General features: G+C 42.2%; 1 protein-coding gene across 2 annotated transcripts in view; it reads right to left on the reverse strand.

Annotated features, from left to right (window-relative positions):
- Positions 1-1,194: 1,194 nt before the first annotated feature.
- The window catches only part of LOC119723829 (probable UDP-sugar transporter protein SLC35A5), a 74,474-nt gene continuing 54,469 nt past the window's right edge, over positions 1,195-21,199 (reverse strand). For both annotated transcript variants that reach the window (XM_038194708.1, XM_038194707.1), the window contains exons 5-6: positions 6,395-6,462; positions 1,195-2,361 (exon numbers count right to left, since the gene is read on the reverse strand). In XM_038194708.1, coding sequence (XP_038050636.1) covers positions 1,572-2,361; positions 6,395-6,462 — 858 coding nt within the window. In that variant the 3' untranslated portion in view covers positions 1,195-1,571. The remainder of the gene's footprint in view (positions 2,362-6,394; positions 6,463-21,199) is intronic.

Raw genomic sequence — 21,199 nt, forward strand, 5'->3', positions numbered from 1 at the left:
TCTCATGAATATTAAAGTCTGTGGGAAGTTTCATTCATGTATGAGATGTGAGAATTTTTTTCCAAGGAAATAATGAGAATCCCGCCCCCTTTTTCAATATGGCTGCCACGCCCCTAAAGGATGTGTTCGCGATGGCTCCACATCTGCATTTTTTTCTCATGAATGTCAATGTCTGAGGGAAGTTTAATTTCTTTATGAATGTGGGAACAGTTTTTCCATGGTGGGCATATTGAAACCCCGCCCCCCCTTTTTTTTCTAATATGGTTGCCACGCCAGCATAGAGCTACAAACCCTATGTAGCTAGCCCAGGTTGGACGAAGTCTTCATTGCATTACGACTGACCGTAACATAGGGAGGAAAGGGAGTCCACCTGGGCTACCTATGTAGCTAGCTCTATGCACGGAGCTACGGCTACGAATTATTGTCAATGCGTCCCTGCGTATTTTCACTGGGCGTGAACGTGCTCTAGACAATTGATTCGGATGTGTAGCTTTCACTTTAAGCTTCACTGTACTGCGCCTTTAACGCATCTTGTATACATGTTACATGTAGTTCAGAGGTCAACCTTCGTGCATTCATTCATTCAGTGTCGTTTCGTTATCGTTCGTCTATACTAGTTTTCTGTCACACACACACGCAATTTTTACAGTGCATTTTCTATACTTTCGCTTGGAAGTTACAAGCTACCGTAGAATCAACACTATTCTTTACATGACTTAGTAAACATCGGCAGAGCTATTCCAGTGAGCAATCCAAGCTTCTCTCGTGGATGTTTGAGAGTGTTTATTGACCGAACTTTGTGTGCATATTCACCACGTGAGTTAAAACCAACTTGCCCTGCATTCACGGCGCGGGCAGTTGCCCCGTTCGCGTTGCGTTGTGCAGTTTTGGCTGTTTATATACTTCAACTTGGTGAGTCATTTAACTTGCAATAAACTCGGAGTTAAAGTAGGACAGTATAACCAATTCCTACAGATGCAACCTGTTTCATGTCAAAATGCAACTTTCCAGCCGTAAAAGCAAAAAAAAAAAAAAAAAAAGTCCCTGCCCCCCTCTAAAACTGATAATTTGAGAATAAGTTGAGAAATACAGGATTTTTTGGGGAAAATATGTTTTGCCCCCATCTAGAAAAAAAATCCTGGCAACGCCCATGTTTCCAGCTTTTGCACGAAACTTTACCCGAAACTGTTCATTTATTTAGCTCCACTGCGCATGTCTGTCATCACGCGAGGGGCCAGGCGCAAGTAAGCTGGGGGAAGTAATCGATCGCACTCTGTATAATTATGTCTTGGTGAAGTTTCCTGCTTTTGTGACAAGTGGGAACAACCGTTTTCACTGCAGGCATGATGAGTCCCGCCCCTTTTTTTAAATGGATGCCACACCCCTTAAAGAGTGAATTTGCGATGGCTCCACATCTTAAACGTTTTCTGGCATGAATATGAACATCTGTGCCAAGTTTCACGTTTTTATTTTTATGAAAAAGTGCACAATTCATCGATATTTTGTCACATATCCGCTGGACTAGTAGTTCCCATTTCCCCGAAAGTGGTATATGTAACCGATGTAACAGATTAACAGGTACCAGCAGGTTCAGTTGTACTTTGGGACCTGTGGCGATGATTTGGTGATTCTGACTGGACCTTACTTACATTGAATACATAAATAGCCAGCAGAACTGTTGGTGCTTGAAGAAAAAAATCCATTGGAGGTTGGAATCCCATGAACAAAATTGAAAGTGTAATTACCAGCATAGTCACTAATTGAGCACACAAAACATGGAACATGTTATCCCGAAACTTTAATATCAAAGAAATAGTGAGACCCATGAAAGCACTGTCTAATACCAAAAGGAATGAAAATACGTTGAAACCATGGAACAGCCCACATTTGACTGTGCGTTCCCAAAAGTTATTAATGGAGATTATTGACATGAAATTAACAAGCACCCCAAACAAGTAAAGTTTGGTGTTCTGAACATATATACTATCCTCAAATCCCTTGCCTTCCTTGAATATTTTTTCATTATAAATATTAGCTAATGATGAAATAAAGCATTGGAGAATCACCCACACATATCCCTGATATTTACCAATAATTGAAATACTGTCAATGTGATGCAATACATGCCATTTATTCTGCTTGGTGGAGCAGAGCTTTAAACTGCTGCAGTGATCAATCTGCGATGTATCAGTGACGCAGGTTACATGATGTGATGAAGGCAATTTAGTTGGATGTATCGCCTTCATGTTGTTTATTCCACTAGTTCTGTGACTTTCTGCTTCATGTGATTGATGGGATAGTGACATAATGGTTAAGAAGAGTATTACAAGAGAGGCCCACTGTACTTGACTCAGCTTTCTCCTGCATTAAAAGGACAACAAAATGAAGATGACATTAAAATACGCTGACACACATGTAAACACGTGTGGAACCAGAACCCCAAATGCATTTATTGTCACTGCAATGCATTGTGACTGTGAGCATTCTCAGTAGTAGTTGAGTGGTAAGACGCATTCTTAAGATGCTATTATACATTCTACGTTGCGCTTATGAAGTTTTGCTTTGTGTCTCAGTGAACTTAGCCAATCACAGACAATAATGGAGTCTCTGACTACTTGCTAAACATAGAAGTGAGTTCTAAAACCTACAGTAATAAGTTTCAAAAAGTGCTGATAACAACTGGAGGAAATGTAATTCTAAACATTTTGCTGGTACATGTACTTTGACGAGCAAAAATATCTGTAAGAATCCACTATATTTTATCATCTTATCAGTCTAAATCAGGTTAAAATTTTGTTGACTTTTCGATTGCAACTGGATCAGCTGAAACTTCAAATCCTGTGTAATGCTTTTAAACATTATTTTACTGCCCTGGATTCAATGGGAGTAGGGTTTCTCCAGCTTTAGTTGGGTTGTAGATTGACTGGTAAAAGAGGCAAGTCAGAGGGTTGCATGGAGTAGTTGTCCAGAGAGGGGAATTATATTTTTCTAAGCCTGTAGGATCATTCAGTGGGACACCCACCTTGATTTTCTATAAAATATAAATTTTCAATACTTGAAACAATATGGTGGCTGAAACATGGTTGCTGAAAGGCATGGTTGCTGATAATGACTATCCAATTCCTAGACGACAAAACCACTGCAGGCATTCAGCTTCACTCAACTTTGCCTATCATGAACTCTGTCACTTATTTAAATATCTATCCATCAGGGTAATGTCAATTCAATAACGGGTACATAGCTCTTAATCGACACAGTTTTTATAAACACTGTATACTCAGTGATGTCCCGAGTGACTGATATTTAAATATCAATGAAGCACTTCCATGTTTCTTTGAAATCAACAGGAAGAACAAAATTAACACTAGGTCCCAAAAAAACGCAATGGAAAAAAATGACTTCACCTGAAGCCCCCCCCCCCTCCAAATGGTTCTGCTTCCGGTTTCCCTACCTACTGTACCCTATTCTGACAGCCCCTACCCTATTTTTTAATGAGAAAATTGAGAAAAAAATACCCCAAAGCATCGAATTCTACCTTTTACCCTTGACTACACGTAGATGCCTCCCTATGATCGTACACAAAAATATTGCCCAAAACAAAACAATTCCCTACCTACCCTTTTTTCGAATGCCATGTAATCGGAAGCAGAACTCTTTTTTTTGGGGGGGGGGGGGTCTTATGTAAGTTTGCATCATTGGCAACATGATGCAGTATTCAAACTAGCCTTTAGTCAAGTCCCACGCGCCTATACCCGGACCATCTGAACACGTAACGCACCCCGGATGCAATGCACACGTGTACGTAGTTTTAGAGCCGTGGCAATCAAACTATAGAATGCGATCTCAGGACTATTAAACATCAATGCTTTGTTCCCATTTTCTGGTTTAGCAGTGAGTTAAAAGTATGCACTCCTTTATGCACTGACGACTCTGTCTGTCCATTTCATCTGTCTTTAGGGTCCAAAGTGTGACATTTTTTCTACCTCTGTTACCTAGAAACTTTGTCATTTGCCATTCAAGTGTTGTTAAAATAAATCCAAACTAATTTCTATTAGCTAAAAAGTGGACCCCAAATTTATAGAATGGGCCACATATTTTCTTTCAACAAATTTTTCAAATGTATTAAATGTGGATCTTTGAAAGTCCCTCTTAACTTTTGGTCAAACCACAGTAATCTCAAATGAAGAAATTATATGTAACCGACAAAAACACTAAAAACACAGCAACTACATACAGCGGCAGCAGAACAATTTTGAAAGGGGGGGGGGGGGGCAATTAACACCAAAGCACCACTGGTGCCAGCTGGATCTCCAACAGAATGTCTTGACCCAAGACTACCCCTCCCCACCCCCAGTCCCACTGCCATGTCAATTGCAGTGTAAATGTAAGAAGACCTTCCCGATGCTTGGAAGCGATCATTTGATCCTCTTATTTCCAGAAAAGGTCTGTTAACTACAGAACTTAATATTATTTTATGTCAATCCAGATCATACACTAATCTGGGACTTGCCAAGAGTGGCCGGGGTGGGGGGGAGGGGGGAGTGGAAAAAGTGGGGGCCCAGTTCAGCAGTCAGTGACTGCATGTATGTATAGCAGGAATCATAGCACACGTACCGGTATGTATGGCAGGAATCATAGTCAGCACCTATGCCCATGCACTTTAGATGTACATGTAGCTACATCTTATTCCACTCTTCAAAATTGATTCCAAAATGTTTAACCATACATTCATAAATACCTAAGACGGTTTACCTGTTCCCATTGGCTGAGAGCCCATCAAATGGCCAGTTTTAAATAAGGGAATAACAGTGTGAGGAGCCGGTCTTCACTGTGTGATAATGACCGGGTTTGGGGGTGACCGCTGTTAATGGACCGAGACGAAGTTTAACGAAATAAACAGTTAAAATGCTCCAATTTTGTGACTTTCTTTCGGCGATATTTCCAGACTTTTTTGTGTTCATGTTCATGGGCCATATTTTAACTTATGCGTGGTACCCTGTCTCTTCGATACGCGTTGTTATATACACCACAGCCGGGCCCAGGCTGTGCTGGACATTGCTGGACAATGTCTTCATTGCGAAGGCGCACGACGTCCAGGGTTTGGACTTCTGCTGCCGTAGCGAAACAAATTACAACAATGTTTTCATATTTTTACCTGATGGAGGAAGCTGAAATTTCGTTTACACCCTCCTTGTGTCCAGAATTACAAAGATGCTTGGTTTAGGAAAGGTAAATATGTCATTGGGCGAAGTGTTTAAAGAAAATAAATCGTAGATCTACCCTTTCGTCGTAAACATCCTCAGTATACTGCACTGCTGTATGTACGATGTCCAGTCGTTTTAAAACTTCCTTACGCGCGCGCGCACCCACAGCAACTGTGTTGCGTACGCTCGCGTCAGTCTCACGCGAAGGTGGTTGAGCGCATGTGCAGAGCTGTATTGTTACAAGCTGCCGTATGACTGTTTGGCCAATCATTGCCTTCCATGGGGCTGGATCAATTCTGGTTCAGGGGCCATTTTTTTCGCTTGTTCTTTGAAGCCGGTCTTTATATCACCGTTAATGCACGGCCACGTGATCGAGTCTCGACCAATCAGAAACCATCAACTCTCCAAGGTATTTATTAATGAGTGATAAGATCAGCTGGCTGGTCTTAAACACCTTTCCCAGTGTCACATGAAAATTTTGACTCCTTTGAAATCCGATGCCTTTTGGTTACAGTTTTATTGCTTGAACTTTCACAATAAAATAATAATAATAATAATAATCGGCATTTAAGAACGCTCTTATTAGTAAACTAAATCACAGCGCTTAAAGTATTATTATTACCTCTGATCATTGGGTCAATTAAACATTCCAAATACCATCTCAGCTCCCTGGGGAGTATATAGCTCGATGCTGCCTGTTAGGCGCAAGCAAGCTTATTCAATCACAATAACCATCTCTGCCCTCACAGGTACCCATTTACTCCTACATGTAGGTAGAAATGTGCATAACTACCAGTAAGTATGTGTGCCAATCTCCATGCAAGGAGTTGTTAACATGGATACTACCATAATATTGCAACAGGGGTGTTTCGAAAAACATGAAGTAAAAGTGCTGAAAACAAAATGTTGGAAATTTATAATTTTGACTTGTTTGGACTTTTGGACCGAAATGTTTTGATTTTTTTTTTTTACTGAAAAGGTATTTACATGTATGAATGGGAATAAATATGTGCTTGGCCGGCATTAAACACTCTGTTTAAGACAGCTTGAAATCTGGATGCTGATAATTTGGCTCGTGTAATTATCAGCATCCAGACTCATGCCGGTCTTTAAACAGAGTGTTTAAACCAGCCAAGCACACATTTATTCCCTTATTGTATGATAATGGTAAATAATAAAAACATGCTTACTTTAATATAAGTCTGAAGAGAAGAGCTGTAGATATGATGACAAAGTTGTTGAGCAACACAACCATTGCCTGAAAGACAATCAAGATAAAAGAAATGGTCAAATATAATATGACAACAGGCCTATACATGTTTGAACATACATGTAGGCCATTTGAAATAAGGCTATAGTGTAAATGTGCTTTGAAACCTTTCTTCAAAAGTAACTACATGCATAACAGTTACAGTTCACTTCTTCCTATTGGAGCCTGTCATTTGTACTTCATATACATGTACATTGTATATCATTATGTTAATTCCCTGACAAATCTGTAAACATATGTGCTTAGGTTGTTTAGGACAATACAGCAGGGAGTACATGTATGGCACATGTGGTTTGAGATGGTACACAGACTAACAGGTTCAACACAACTGAGATGTGCTTAAAACTGACAAGTAACAAATTTGACCCTTGAATCAGGAAAACAAATGTCTAGTAAGGGAAAAGCCTTTGGTTTTCTGGGGTTTTTTTGGGGGGGGGATGAGGGAGTTTCCTTTTTCTCATAGCTGCAGAAAACCTGTTTTTGTTCTGAAATGTTTCTGTTCTGATTTTTTTTTCTTTTCTTTTTATTCCACCCTAAATCCCATAAACTTTGAAAGCGGAAAAGCATTGTTTTTGTTCTGATTTTTTTTCTTTTTGCTTTTCCGCTTGAAAGTGGAAAAGCATTGTTTCTGTTCTGATTATTTTTCCTTTTTTTCTTTTTATTCCACCCCAAATCCAATAAACTTTGTACACGTTTTGTTCCCCGCGGCATTTTGGACCAAACTTGTATTCTTATGAAACTTGTCCCATGTAAAGACCCCATAGTGAGATAGTGTACCCAAGAGTGACATTACAATGACGTCATCATGAGTCACGTGATGTCATCTTCAATATGCAAACTTTAACACCCTATATTTTGAGAACTGTAAGTCCGATTGGGTTGAAACTTGATATGTAAGTAGACCGGGATGTGTTATAGATGAAAATTGAGGTGACGTCATCATGAAGTCATCATGTGGTTTTATATCGATTTTTGAAGTTTTGGACCTTTAAGCCATATCTCACGAACGCAATATGCTAAATTCAAAATTCTATTTGTATTATGTTTGTTAGGAAACAGGTACATACACAAAATTGTGAAAAATGTGTGACTTCATGATGACGTCATCAACAATAGGATTTTGTAAAACACATATAAGGGAATGAAACTTGGTAGGTGGGTAGATATTGTACTAGTACACAATATCTGAAATGACGTCATGATTACGACATCAGTAGATTTTTAACGATTTTTACATTACAATATTTACAATATTTACAATTTTATTCTGCTAAAAAATTTAACACTTTTATTCATCCGATTGGCTTCAAACTTGGCATAGACTAAAACCACAATGAAATAATGAGCACTGCCAAGTATTGTTACGATGACGTCGTCACGGGGCATGTCACGTCATCGTGAACGTACATTTTTGTAAGTTTCCTATTGAAAAAATATTTGACTGATTGGCTCAAAAGTCTGTATGAACGTAGTCCGACACGTGTTACGGAGGGAAATTAACCTAGAGTCAGGGTAAAATGATTTCTGCTCACTTTAACAGTTTCTGCCTGTTTGAACAACTTTGATCATGAACTTTACTAATAAAAGATGACACTGATTTCATACACAAGGGCTGGTTGGATAGTCATAAAACTTGGCGGGAAGTCAGATATTGTTATTAGTAGGCAAAATCCGAGGTGACCCCATCATGACGTAATCGGTTGATTTCTTTACAATTGTTTTTATGAATTTCCAAATATATTTCCTGAAGAGTGACGTCACGATGACATCATCATGGGTCACGTGACGTCATCTTAAATGTGCAAACTTTAAGACCTTACCAGTATATCTAGAGAACCGTAAGTTCGATTGGGTTGAAACTCGGTATGTAGGTAGACCGGGATGTGTTATAGACGAATTTGAGGTGACGTCATCATGACGTCATCGTGTCATTTTATATAGATTTTTGAAGTTTTGGACCTTTAAGCCATATCTCATGAACCCAATATGTGAAATTCAAAATTCTTTTTGTATTAGGTTTGTTAGGCAATAGGTATATGTACACAATTTTGAAAAATGTGTGACGTCATGATGACGTCCATCAAAAAGACGTTTTTTTGAAACACATACACGTATAAGAGAAAGTCCGACTGTCATGAAACTTGGTGGGTGGGTGGAAAATAACACTAGCATACAAAATCTTGAAGGATGTCATGATGACGTCATCAGTAGATTTTTGACGATTTTTTTAATATTGCCAATTTTATTCTGCTTACAAAATTTAACACTTTCATTAATCCGATTGTTTTCAAACTTGGTACAGACTAAAACCACAATAAAATAATGAGCACTGCCAAGTATTGTTATGATGACGCCATCATTAGACATGTGACGTCATCGTTAACGTGTATATTTTAAGCCCCTATATCTCATGAACAGTAAGTCAGATTGGGTTGAAACTTGGTATGGGGGTAGGCCGGGATGTGTTACAAATAAATATTGAGGTGACATCATCATGACGTCATCTTGTGATTATATATATATATTTTTTTTAATTTTGAAGACTTTTGCCGTGTCTAACAAACGCATTATTCCAAAATCAAAATTCTTTTTTAATTAGGTTTGTTAGACAAAAGGTAAATGCACACAGTTTTGCACAAAACAGAAAAACATGACCTCAATTTAAAAAAAAACATAATGCAGAAAAGCCCTATGTTCTGTTGGAAACAGACATAGACCTCTAGTTTTTTTTTTCTTTTTCTTTTTATTCCACCCCAAATCCCATTGACTTTGTACACGGTTATTCAGTGCGGCACTTTGGACCCAAAACACACTCGTATTCTAATGAAACTTAAAATATGACCCCATAGTGAGTTTGTGTCCCGAAGAGTGACGTCATGATTACGTCATCATGGGTCACATGACGTCATCTTATATGTGCAAACTTAAGACCCTATATCTTGAGAACTGTAAGTCCAATTGGGTTGAAACTAGGTATGTAAGTAGACCGGGATGTGTTATAGGTAAAAACTGAGGTGACGTCATCATGACGTCGTCGTGTGATTTTATATTGATTTTTGAAGTTTTGGACCTTTAAGCCATATCTCACGAACGCAATATGCTAAATTTAAAATTCTTTTTGTATTATGTTTGTTAGGTAACAGGTATATTCACAAAATTGTGAAAATTGTGTGACGTCATTATGACGTCATCAAAAATGTGATTTTTTAAAACACATATAAGGGAATGTCCAATCGTCATGAAACTTGGTGGTTGGGTAGATAATAGTACTACTAGTACACAAAATTTGAAATGACGTCACGATGACATAATCGGTCGATTTTTTACGATTTAAAAAAAATATTTACAATTTTATTCTGCTTACAAAATTAAACACTTTTATTCATCCAATTAGCTTCAACATGCTAAATTCAAAATTCTTTTTGTATTAGGTTTGTTATGTAATAGGTATCTGCACAATTTTTGTGGAAAATGTGTGACGTCTTGATGACGTCATCAAAAATGTGATTTTTAAAAACACTTTAATATAAGGGTAAGTCTGATTATCTTGAAATTTGGTGGGTAGGTACCCGGTAGATAGTGTTAATAGTATGCAAAATCTGAAGTAACGTCATGATGACGTCATCACCTAGTTTTTTTTATTAATTTATCAACTTTTTTACATTTTCTTCTGATACGAAAATTTGACAAAGTATTTTTTTGAAAGTATTTCTTTACACGTATTATTTTTAAAGTGCGGAAAAGACTGTGTCCTGTTCATCGAACAGGCATAGCTCTAGTTTCCTTTTTATTTCACTCCAAATCCCATAGACTTTGTACACGTTTATTCAGCACGGCATTTTCGACTTTAAACAAACTCGTATTCTAATGAAACCTAAGCTATGTAAAGACCCCATAGTGAGTTTGTGTCCCGAAGAGTGACGTCATGATTGCGTCATCATGGGTCACGTGACGTCATCTTAAATGTGCAAACGTTAAGACCCTATATCTACAGAACCGTAAGTCCCGATTGGGTTGAAACTTGGTATGTAGGTAGACTGAGATGTGTTATAGATAAAAATGGAGGTGACGTCATTATGACGTCATTATGTGATTTTATATAGATTTTTGAATTTTTGGACCTTTAAGCCATTTCTCATCAACAGAACAAGCTAATTTCCAAATTCCTTTTGTTAAAGTTATGTACATGTCAGGTCATACTTACATACATGTATGTGCGTACAAAAATGTAAGTGTGTGACTCATGATGACGTCATCAAAAAATTGAATTTTTGGCCCTTTAGCCACATATCATCAACAGAACAAGCTAATTTCAAAATTCTTGTAAGAGGTATGTAAGGTACCGGTAATATTTATGTGCACATCAATTGTTTAAGTGTGTGACGTCATGAAAACGTCATCAAAAATTGAATTTTTGGACCTTTCAGCCATATCTCATCAACAGAACAAGTTAATTTCAAAAATCTTTTAGTAATAGGTACTGATATGTAAGGTCATACTTATGTGCACAAAAAATGTATAAGTGTGTGATGTCATGATGATGTCATTAAAAATTCAATTTTTTAAATCACATATATGGCTCAGTCCTATCGTCTTGAAACTTGGTGGGTAGGTAGATATTATTATTAGTATTCAAAATCTGAAGTGTCGTAATGATGACGTCATCGACTGATGTACATGTATTAATGACATGTTCTTCTTATGCAAAAAATGGACAAAGAACATTTTTAAAAGTAATTTTTTTTACACATATATGCAGAAAAGCCTGTCTTCTGTTCATTGAACAGACATAGCTCTATTTCTTTTTCTTTTTGTTCCACCCCAAATCCAATAGATTTTGTACATGTTTCATTCAGCCCAACACTTTTGACGTAAAAGAAAGTCATATCCAAAGGAAACTTAACATCTTATTAAAGACCTTATAGGTAAGACCTACATGTATGTAGATGTTATGTGATGTCATAATGTCATCATCATGGGTCATGTGACGTCATCTTAAAGGTGCACTGTTTAATGGTCTGTATCTAGAGAACTAAAATTAAACAAGTCCGATTAGGTTGAGATTTTATATATTTTCCTTCCTGCATTACATGTACATATAATAAAGTATGTCTGTATGAAGTTTCACTTCTGTATGAAGAGTGTGAAATAAAGAATGCATTTATTGCCAAAAAAACCCCACTTTTTTGCTGTTTCGGCATCCGGTCGAAACAGCCATTGCTTTTGTTCTTTTATTGCGATTGTGAAGTTTAGGACACTTTCCCCGTGGCTGAACACATTCTACTTGTAAGTTGTTTGTTGTGCCACATTCTCAACGAACAGCCATGTCATAGATAAGATTGCGGCGATCGTATTAGTGAAGGGACCCTGTTTGGTTTTGATCAAATTAGAGTCAAAAATGTGTTTTACTGCTCAAAAATTACCTTTACAATCAAAAGCAGACTTTATCAATTCTAAGGACACCCGTTTTGCAAATTTGAACAGTTTTTTTGGGGGGTAGAAATCACGATTTTCTTGCACGGTTTGTGCCTTGCGATTCAGCGTGCCGTGCGTGCTCACGGTACATCGCTCGGTGATCGCCATCTTTATTTTTGGGTTGCGTGTTGTCGCCGCGCTGTCATCGTCATTTTACCCCCAAATTTCCATAAAAAAATCAAACCCTGCCCTCTATCTATGACATCCTGTTTATTGAGAATGTGGCCAACTAGTTTGGTCAGTCTAATAATTTTAAAGTGGATTTTGTTCCCTTATAGGCCTACAATAAACGATCACCCAGATTGCAGGCTTTTTGGGGGGAAATCTGAGGTTAACTGGTCAAGAAATATGAGATTGCACAATACCCCTTTATACACGTCAATGCGCCAACCAAAACTTAACCCGTGTAAGAAAATCGCATTTTCCACAAAAGCAGGATTCAGAGATGTCTACTAAAGGTCAGAATACTCCAGACAGTAATATGACCACAATGTAGTCAGCAATTCTAAACTACACAATAGCGTATATTTCCTTGCATTTCATGCTTTGAGTATAATTCTTTTTCAGTCATTTGCCCATAGCATTTGTACACGTTTTGTTGTCCAGGGCACTTTGGCCACTAAAATCAATCTGATTGCCTTCATACTTGGCACACACTTAGACCACCATCCACAGATGTGTGCCGAGCATTGACGTCATCATGACGTCATCACAAATCACGTGATGTCACAATATAGGCGCCTATTATAAAGACCTATATCTCCACAGCTACAGGTCCGATTGGGTTGAAGGTGGATATGAACCTAGACCGGGATGTGTTATACATGTAGATGAAAATTGAAGTGACGTCACGATGACATCATCATGGGTCACGTGACGTCACGTTATGGATTAATAGATTTAATATTTAAAAATCAATATAAAATCAACCATGAGAGACCTGAACTTGATTTTTGCGGGAATTGTTAGAATAATCCAGGGTCTTCATTTTTGATATTGCGTGCAAAATCAGGTGACCCTTCCTTCCGGTTGAAACCGGAAGTGCCTTGTAATTTAAAATTGATAAAAGATGTGAACTTGCTTTCAACGATGTATACTCTGGTTAAGTTATTTTCACAAAAACATTCACGGTGACATCATAAAATGTTAGAGCGCCCTCTAGCGGCAGGTTGAAAACTGTTTAAAATGAATAATTGGTTGATGAGTGTGGCAAGGTTTGCTGAAATCATTTTTAAAATTGATGTATACAACCAGCTTCATGCTAAGAACAAGTTTGGGGGATGGGGGGAGGAGATCCATGACATCACCAGACCGGAAGTTACAATAAAAATACCTTTAACCCTAAAAGGGCCGGGTTATTTTGACCCAGATCTCGGCTATCGAGTGACGAAAAATTTTGAAACTCAGTACATGCATAGAGCAACTCTTCCTAAACATACCCAAGAAATTTCATGACTATAGGTTAATAGGTTTTGCAATTATGGCTAATTAATTATTCATATGTCGAATGGCAATTCTGCTCGGTGTACATGACGCATATGGGAAAATTCAGTTTTCACGGCGCCTAGTGCCGGAAAATTTTTCGCTACGCGACAACCCGTGGCCCGATTTTTATGTTTTTGGTATCAAAAGATGCGCAAAGCTCAAGGCTAAAAAGTCATAACAGCTCGGGTTGCGAAATTTCTTTTTTTAGAGGCTATCGCGGAAAATGTTGAGGGGGGGGGTGAATTCCGCCCCCCCCGGCCCTTTAAGGGTTAAACCTTTAAAAATTGCTGAAAAATCAACCGCGAGAGATTTAATCCAGATCTTCGCTTCAAATCGCAGAGTTATCATACCGTAGCTCTCCAGCTTTCTGATAATGACGTCACCTTGACGTCATCAAGTATCAGATTACAAGCAACCAAAGATTTCTAGATTTAATCTTTGAAAATCAATATAATATCAACTGATCTGATTTTGCTTTTTACGGGAGTTGATAGAATAATCCAGGATCTTCATTTTTGATATTACGTGTAAAATCACGTGACCTTTCCTTCCAGTTGAAACCGAAAGTGCATTGTAATTTGAAATACAGGTCCGATTGGGTTCAAAGTTGGTATGTACCTAGACCGGGATGTAATATAGATGAAAATTGATGTGATGTCATGATGATGTCATCATGTGATATGTGACATCATAATTCAAAGTACTATGAGAATGTAATCACACAATATATAAGCCACAATTTATTATAAACAGAACGACACATCCCACAGTGGGCCAGTTCAAGGTCAAAATGGTCAAAAAGTGATTGTTTCAAAAATCAATACCCTCAATTTTTGTTAGTTCCCAATGGTCAAGGGTACTTTAAATGAATGAATTAGGAACAAAAATTGATTAAACATGGGCGATACTCTGACGTTTTCACTTAGAATTGTAACAATCCAAATTATAGCTGGTTAAACGTAATGCGTTATATAACTAGCTGTCTCGGTCGCTACGTAAAAGATATTGCCACGAAAATTTACTTGAATGTTGTTGATATCCTATATTTCATGGAAATAAAATTCATAATCCATCTAGTTTTGATTTACAGTTTCAAATAGCCTAAAAAAGTCATGTAAATCGTCTATTTAATGGTATTTTTTTATGCATAGGAAGAAAATATGTATTCCCGCCGTTTCCTGCTTCAGCTCTTGCAATTTTCAAAAGCCTGAACCTTAACAAAATTAAAAAAAAAAAATTGGCTGCGACTTTTTGCGACTTTTGGAGATATTCGATTTAAGCAGGTGCTTAAGCAGGCCTGTTTTGACTCAACCGCCCGTAACGACCTGTGCGTGTGACAGGTTTAAGCCTGCAAGTTTGCGGTTTTAAAATTATCCGTGTAACCGTATCTTTTGCAGTTACGGTTAACCGTAACCGACATTCAAAGAAAAACAAAGAAAAAAAATCTTATTTGTTACCACGTACGTGTGAACGTCGGGAATTGTTAAAACACCATCGCAAACGACGCAAATAAATGTACCAAGAACGGCCCCTGCCCCAGTACAATGCCGACAAACGATGTCAATGTGTACATGTACATTGTATTTACTCCTGATGAGCACCAAAAAAGTGATTGTTTACGGTGATTGCCTTGCCCTGTCACATCTCAGCCACCATCGTAGACTAGACAGTCCCGCCCCTAAATACAACCAATCATGATGCCCAGACAAGCACGTGGGAAGTATTTATCACGGTGATTACCCACTTCCTGATGCCCTATTGGCTCTCAGTCAACATCGTTGACAGCCCGTGCCCCCCCCCCCCAAAATAATTATCATCCAACCAATCACGATGTATTGCAAAAAGAGCCCAAACACGCGGGACAATAATGCTTTGTGTGTATTCTTATTGACGGCCCAGATCGATTTTTTTTCTGCGGTTGGGTTTTGTTATTAGGATGGCCACGGCGATGGGCGATATTGGAGGATTATTTTTATTATTATTTCGTTAGGCTTCGGGAGAAACATATACTGATGTCTGGGTCACATATGGTTTTAAACCACTGTGCTATGCCTATTAACTAATTTAAATTATGAATATTTGAAAGAAAGGGATAGCCATCATGATCGATTTTACTGTTCACAAGTAGACCCTCACCGGCAAAAAAAATATACACTTGGGGATGACCGAGCGACGCCCTCTTGCCTGCATTAATTATTTTGCCGCAAAGCACGTGCCACTGCACTGTGTACAACGTACATATACAAATCCCCTGGTGTACGTGCGTCACACACAAGAAACGGTGCGAGCGCGTCAACCAGCGAAAAGTACGCCCGCGTCGTTGCTAGGTAAAAGGGGGCCCTCTGTTGGTGGCGCACGGAGCCCATAATGCAGATTGTCCAGCGTGTGCACAATACACGCACATGGGGAACTTTTTCTGGGCCAGTACCATGCCAGTTCCGCCGTCAATTCTTTGATGTCTTATTCAGTAACAAGATGCCATCCACCCTAGTATAGTTGCAATTACAAAGACGGCATTTAAGGAGATGCGGCGACAAACGCCCGGCATTCTAAGTTCTATACGTGCGTCTGGCAATTGTCGGTTCACCCGCATTCTTGGTTGATTTTTCAAAAGATCGGATTTGTTTTGGTTTGTTTTCCCCAAATTGATCTTTTTTCTTCACAAACATGAAGTATTATTTCCTAATATTTCCATGAATTAAAAAACATACCCTGTTTATATTTTCCAGCGCGTGCAGCGGCGTGCACAATCACACAATGTTTTTTTTTTCTTGGCCAGTACCATGCTGGTTCGGCCGTCAATCCTTTGATGTCGGCATCCTTTGTCAGTCGCTTATCTCTGATAAAATGCCATCCATACTACAGTTGCTTCATAGAAAAGCAATTACATGTACAAAGACTTCACTTAAGGAGATGCGGCGATTACAAACACCAGTTGATCTAGCAAGGTCTGGCAACTGTCACCTCGTCTTCGCCGTCGATCTCCAAAAGATCGGGATTTTTTTGGTGCTCTCCCGCAACTTGATATTTTTTTAATTGGATTATGGTTAACAGAACCGAAAGAAAGCAAAGGTGTAACCGTTTGAGCGGTCGGTTAACCGTGTAACCGTTTCAAAGCTGCAGGCTTAGACAGGTTGTGTATTCCCATGAGGCTTCTACCACAGCAGCAAAGACAACGCTGCTCTGTTGACCTGGCTATCATTCACTTCAAGTTGTTTTAAGGTGGACAGAAAACCATATATTTGTAAATTACTTGGAGTCACCGCAAATACTAATTAAATAACAATAAAAAAATATCAACATATTACGTGCTTTATTTTCAATTATAGAGTAAATATGCATAACTCTGCTGCTTAACCGATTTGAAAATCCCCCCCCCCCCACAGTAGTGTGGTTGGGGTCTACGAGCGAATACTTACCTGTAGAGCAAATACTACCTATGCATTGTTCCCTATGCCGGCAGGCAATTTGCTAAGAGTTTTACACACAATAGCGCCCTCACGTGTCCTACCCACGACGCCTTGTGACATGCGCACTACGTTAGCGTCCTCTTTTTCTCAAGCGTTACCTGCGTAAGCACTCAAGGAATCGAGTATAGTGGGGAAGGAGGGAGGGGTGCTCTACAGGTAAGTATTCGCGCGTAGACCCCAACCACACTACTGTGGGGGGGGGGAACTCTACATCACTCTACTTACCTGTAGAGCGAATACTACCTATGCATAGACTCGCACCGAGTAAGGCGGTGGGTATACGCGAATTACCGTATGTCTACAGGGGTGTAGGACATGAGGCGTGTCCGAAGGCAAACAACACCAAACAAAAACCAAAAACCCCAGACGCTTTAGGCTTCACCTCGTAGGTGGAACCCAAAAAGCTCGTGTGCAAAAAGTCAGGGGGGGGTGTCACCATTATGGGGATAAACACATGATAGGTACACCTCATTAGACCTAATGCCCATAGAAATATATATTTATATGCTCACCCGTTAGTGCTTCTGTGAGGCTCGACTGGTCGCCTTCAGCACTTCTCTTCCAGCCTTGCCATCTGCCTGGAGGGCATTCGGAGAACGTGTTAGGGTTCTTCCAGCAGGCTGCCTTGACGATGTCACCTAGGGGGACACCCTTAAAAAAGGCCCACGAGGTGGACACTCCCCTGACTGCATGCGCTCGAATGGGGCCCTCGGTCGCTGGCCAGCCGCCCGGTACGGAACAGATGGCTGTCACGATCCAGCGGGTGATTGTATCGTGGGACGCCGGCCCATAGGGCGGGGTCGTTGTGATGAACAATTTTCCGTGTCCCATACGAAGTGACTTCGTTCGGTTGACATACCACTTAAGTGCTCGAACTGGGCTCCAAAGTTTGTCGTTTGTCTCGGTCGAAAAAGACTTGATGTCCGGGACAAAGATGTCTGGGGGCGTAAAGACTTCTGACTGGTTCTTTGCAAGAAAACCGGCCGTAGGGATCAGGCGGACACCCCCCGGTTCCCACCGGATGTGTCCTGTCTGTACCGATAATGAGTGTATTTCGCTACGTCGTTGGGACGTAGCGACAGCCAACAGAAAAGTTACTTTGATGGACAGTTGTAACAAAGTTGAGCAATCCATTGGTTCAAAAGGAGCCTTCGCCAGTGTGGATAGTACACTGAAGAGGTCCCAAGATGGGATTAATGTGCGTACTGGGGGACGAGTATTAAACATCCCCTTGATCAGTTGGCTAATTGCAGGGTTGCCGGAAACGGAAGAACCGTCCGGAAACCCCTAATGGATCGCGGCAACGGCCGATCAATAATTTTTGACCGTGGTCGTCGTGAGCCCACTGTTAAAAAGGTATAGGAGGAAATCCCCCACTTCCCCTACAGAAGTATTGGGGGGATGAATGGATTGCCGTCTACACCATTTAAAGAAATGGCGTAGTCAGCTATCGTACACCTTTCTGGTTGAGGCTCTGCGGGACTGGGCTGCAATTGTTGCAGCTCGTCGTGAAAGGCCTGCTGAGCAGAGGGATCGCGTGACAATACCCAGCACGTCAGGTGAAGATCCCCTGGAGCCTGGTGACTGATTCCCGAGCTGGGTTGATAAAGGAGATCGGCCCTCCTCGGTAGAATTACCGGGTGGTGAACCAAGAGACGGATGAGCCGGGGGAACCACGGCTGGCGGGGCCAAAACGGGGCTATGAGGAGGATTCGGCAATCCTCCTGCTCGATTTTGGTCAGCACTCGAGAAACGAGGGAGATGGGTGGGAAGGCGTAGGCCAGTAGGCCGTCCCACCGCACCGACAGTGCATCGGTCTGCCACGCGTTGGGATCTGGGCCCCTCGTGCAGTAGATCGGCAGCTGATTGTTCATTCGCGACGCGAATAGGTCCACATGAGGCCGGTCGATTAGTTGGAAGATCGACTGAGCCACCTGTGGGAGCAGTGACCACTCTGTCGGGGCGATCCAGCCTCTGGAGAGAGCGTGGGCTGTGACGTTCTCTTCGCCCGGGATGTGGACTGCCGACAGTGCTATCCCATGATGTATGCACCAGAGGGTGAGATCCCACGTTAGTGCACACAGATGGCCTGACCGAGTGCCCCCCTGGTGATTGATGTATGCCACCACTGTGGCGTTGTCGCATCGTACCAGGACTGCTTGCCCTCTGACGTCCGACTGGAAATGTTTTAGTGCGTTGGCGACTGCCAGCATTTCCAGGACGTTGATGTGGGGATGATTGATGTTCGGCGCCCCACACGCCCGCCACCTGTCGCGGGTGGAGGGTAGCCCCCAGCCGTACCCTGACGCGTCTGTCGTGAAAAGTACCGACGGGCGAGGCGGGCGGAAAACGCGGCCCTGCGTTATATGGGCCTCGACTAGCCACCAACGAAGGTGGGGGACTAGCAAAGACGTAGTGGGCACCAGATGGTCGATCGGGTGCCAACGAGGTTTGTAGAACGAAAGCAGGTGAAGTTGAATTGGTCTCATCCTCAACCTGCAAAAATCCACTGAGTCCACCAAACTGGCCATAAGGCCCAACAGCCTGAGCCAGGCTCGGGCCGGAGCCACTACCGTCGGGAGAAGGGGGACACGCACTGCCGAAGGTTCAGCAGGCGGTCCTCCGATGGGCGGGCCAGTCCCCTGCAAAGATCGAGGGATGCACCTAGAAAGGTGGGAACCTGCGAGGGGACTGGATGGGATTCTTGGTGTTGATGAGAAATTCGAGGTCGGAAGCAAGGTGCCACATTAGTTGGAGCGCCACATTAACCACCTCGTAAACTCGAGCGCGTAACCGCTGCTGATCGTTTCGAGGACCCACCGGTCGGAAGTCACCTGCTCCCAGGACCCCAAGAACTCCTGAAGGCTGCCTCCCACGGGTCCATCGGCGGGAGGCCGCTCGGAGACGCGTAAGTCACTTGCGCCACGCCCCGGTGTACTGGGGAGTGGGCACACGGAAACCGCGTCCCGACTGGGGACACTGTTGTCCGGTATGTGGCTGTGAAAAACACAGGCCGGCCGTCTTATCGGCGCGCCCACGAAATCCACCACGGGCCGCTCTGACCGGGGGGCGGCGCCGGGGAATGACAAAAGAGGGCTGCTTCTTTGTCTTATCCGCGGTTTTGGGCTCGGCCGGTTTCTTGAGATTTATTTTCTCAGTAGCCTTGAGGCGCTTTGCTTCGGCCTCCATGGACTCCTGGAACTTACCAGAAAATAAGTCTGGGCCTGAGAGCGGAAGGTCGTCGAGACGCTTACGTGCTCCAGGTGAAGGAAGGAAAAGCGCATCTAGCACATTGGCGCGGCGTGACGATGTTGCCAAGGTCGACACTCTAGCGAACTGGTCGAGAGCGGAGCATAGGCCGCAATCAAGGCAATGGAGAGCTGCCACCATCATGTCGGCTGGTATCACCGAGTCTTCTCCATACCCCAGGGCCAGGTACTCGGACAGGAGAAGAAGAAAAGACGTCGCACGCATACCCATGCGTGCCGACGAGTCCATTCGACGGGTGACATCCTCTAGCTTTCCACGGGTCTTGTCCGTAAAGGGAACCTTGGAGGAAGCGGTCCCTCAGTCAGCGGCGAGTTTGTCGATGGCCGAGTCCGGCAGGACTGGAGTTGAAATATATTTCTCAAAATCCCCTGGGGGAAAATGATAATAAGAGTCTACGCGCTTAGCGTAAGCACTCCATGTCTTTGCGTGCATTATCCCGTCTATGTGGTCAACGCACACACGGTCCAGCGGCATTGTGGGAAAAGCCCGAACCGGTTCTGCCGTCGGTCCCGATCTCTTCTTGAACGACTGACGCTCAGGAGGAGGAGGTTCAGTACCAGCAGGGAGATTCAGGACCCTGATCATATCCCCTTGAACCAAGCGGAGTTCGGTCTCAGCCACCGATAGGCGTTGCATGGTGCGGGTCAGTTCGCTCTCGTCCGCCGAGTTGTCAGAGTACAGGGGGCGAGTTGTCACCGGGGAATGGGAATCAGGCCTCGGGGGCGAAGCAGCGCCGTCACGGTGTCCCGGTATCGAGCCCCGCTCGGACTCTAGTGACGCCAATGGGTGTAAACTAATACCGGGCGGGGACGACGGTGCACGGCTCTCCGTGCGCGGCATTGTCCGCTGGTCTGTAGCCACCCCACCACGGCCGTGATGACTGGCGGGTGGGGGCTGTAATTCTGGAGGGGACTCCGGTGCACGGCTAACCGTGTGTGGTATGGCCCTTTGGCCCAGAGTCATCCAGCTGTGACCGTAGTGGCCAGTGTGTGAGTCAACTGGGCTGAATCCCAAGTCCCCCTGTC

The sequence above is a fragment of the Patiria miniata genome, unplaced genomic scaffold, assembly GCF_015706575.1.
Source record: "Patiria miniata isolate m_02_andy unplaced genomic scaffold, ASM1570657v1 HiC_scaffold_17, whole genome shotgun sequence".
In the NCBI taxonomy this organism is placed as follows: domain Eukaryota; kingdom Metazoa; phylum Echinodermata; class Asteroidea; order Valvatida; family Asterinidae; genus Patiria; species Patiria miniata.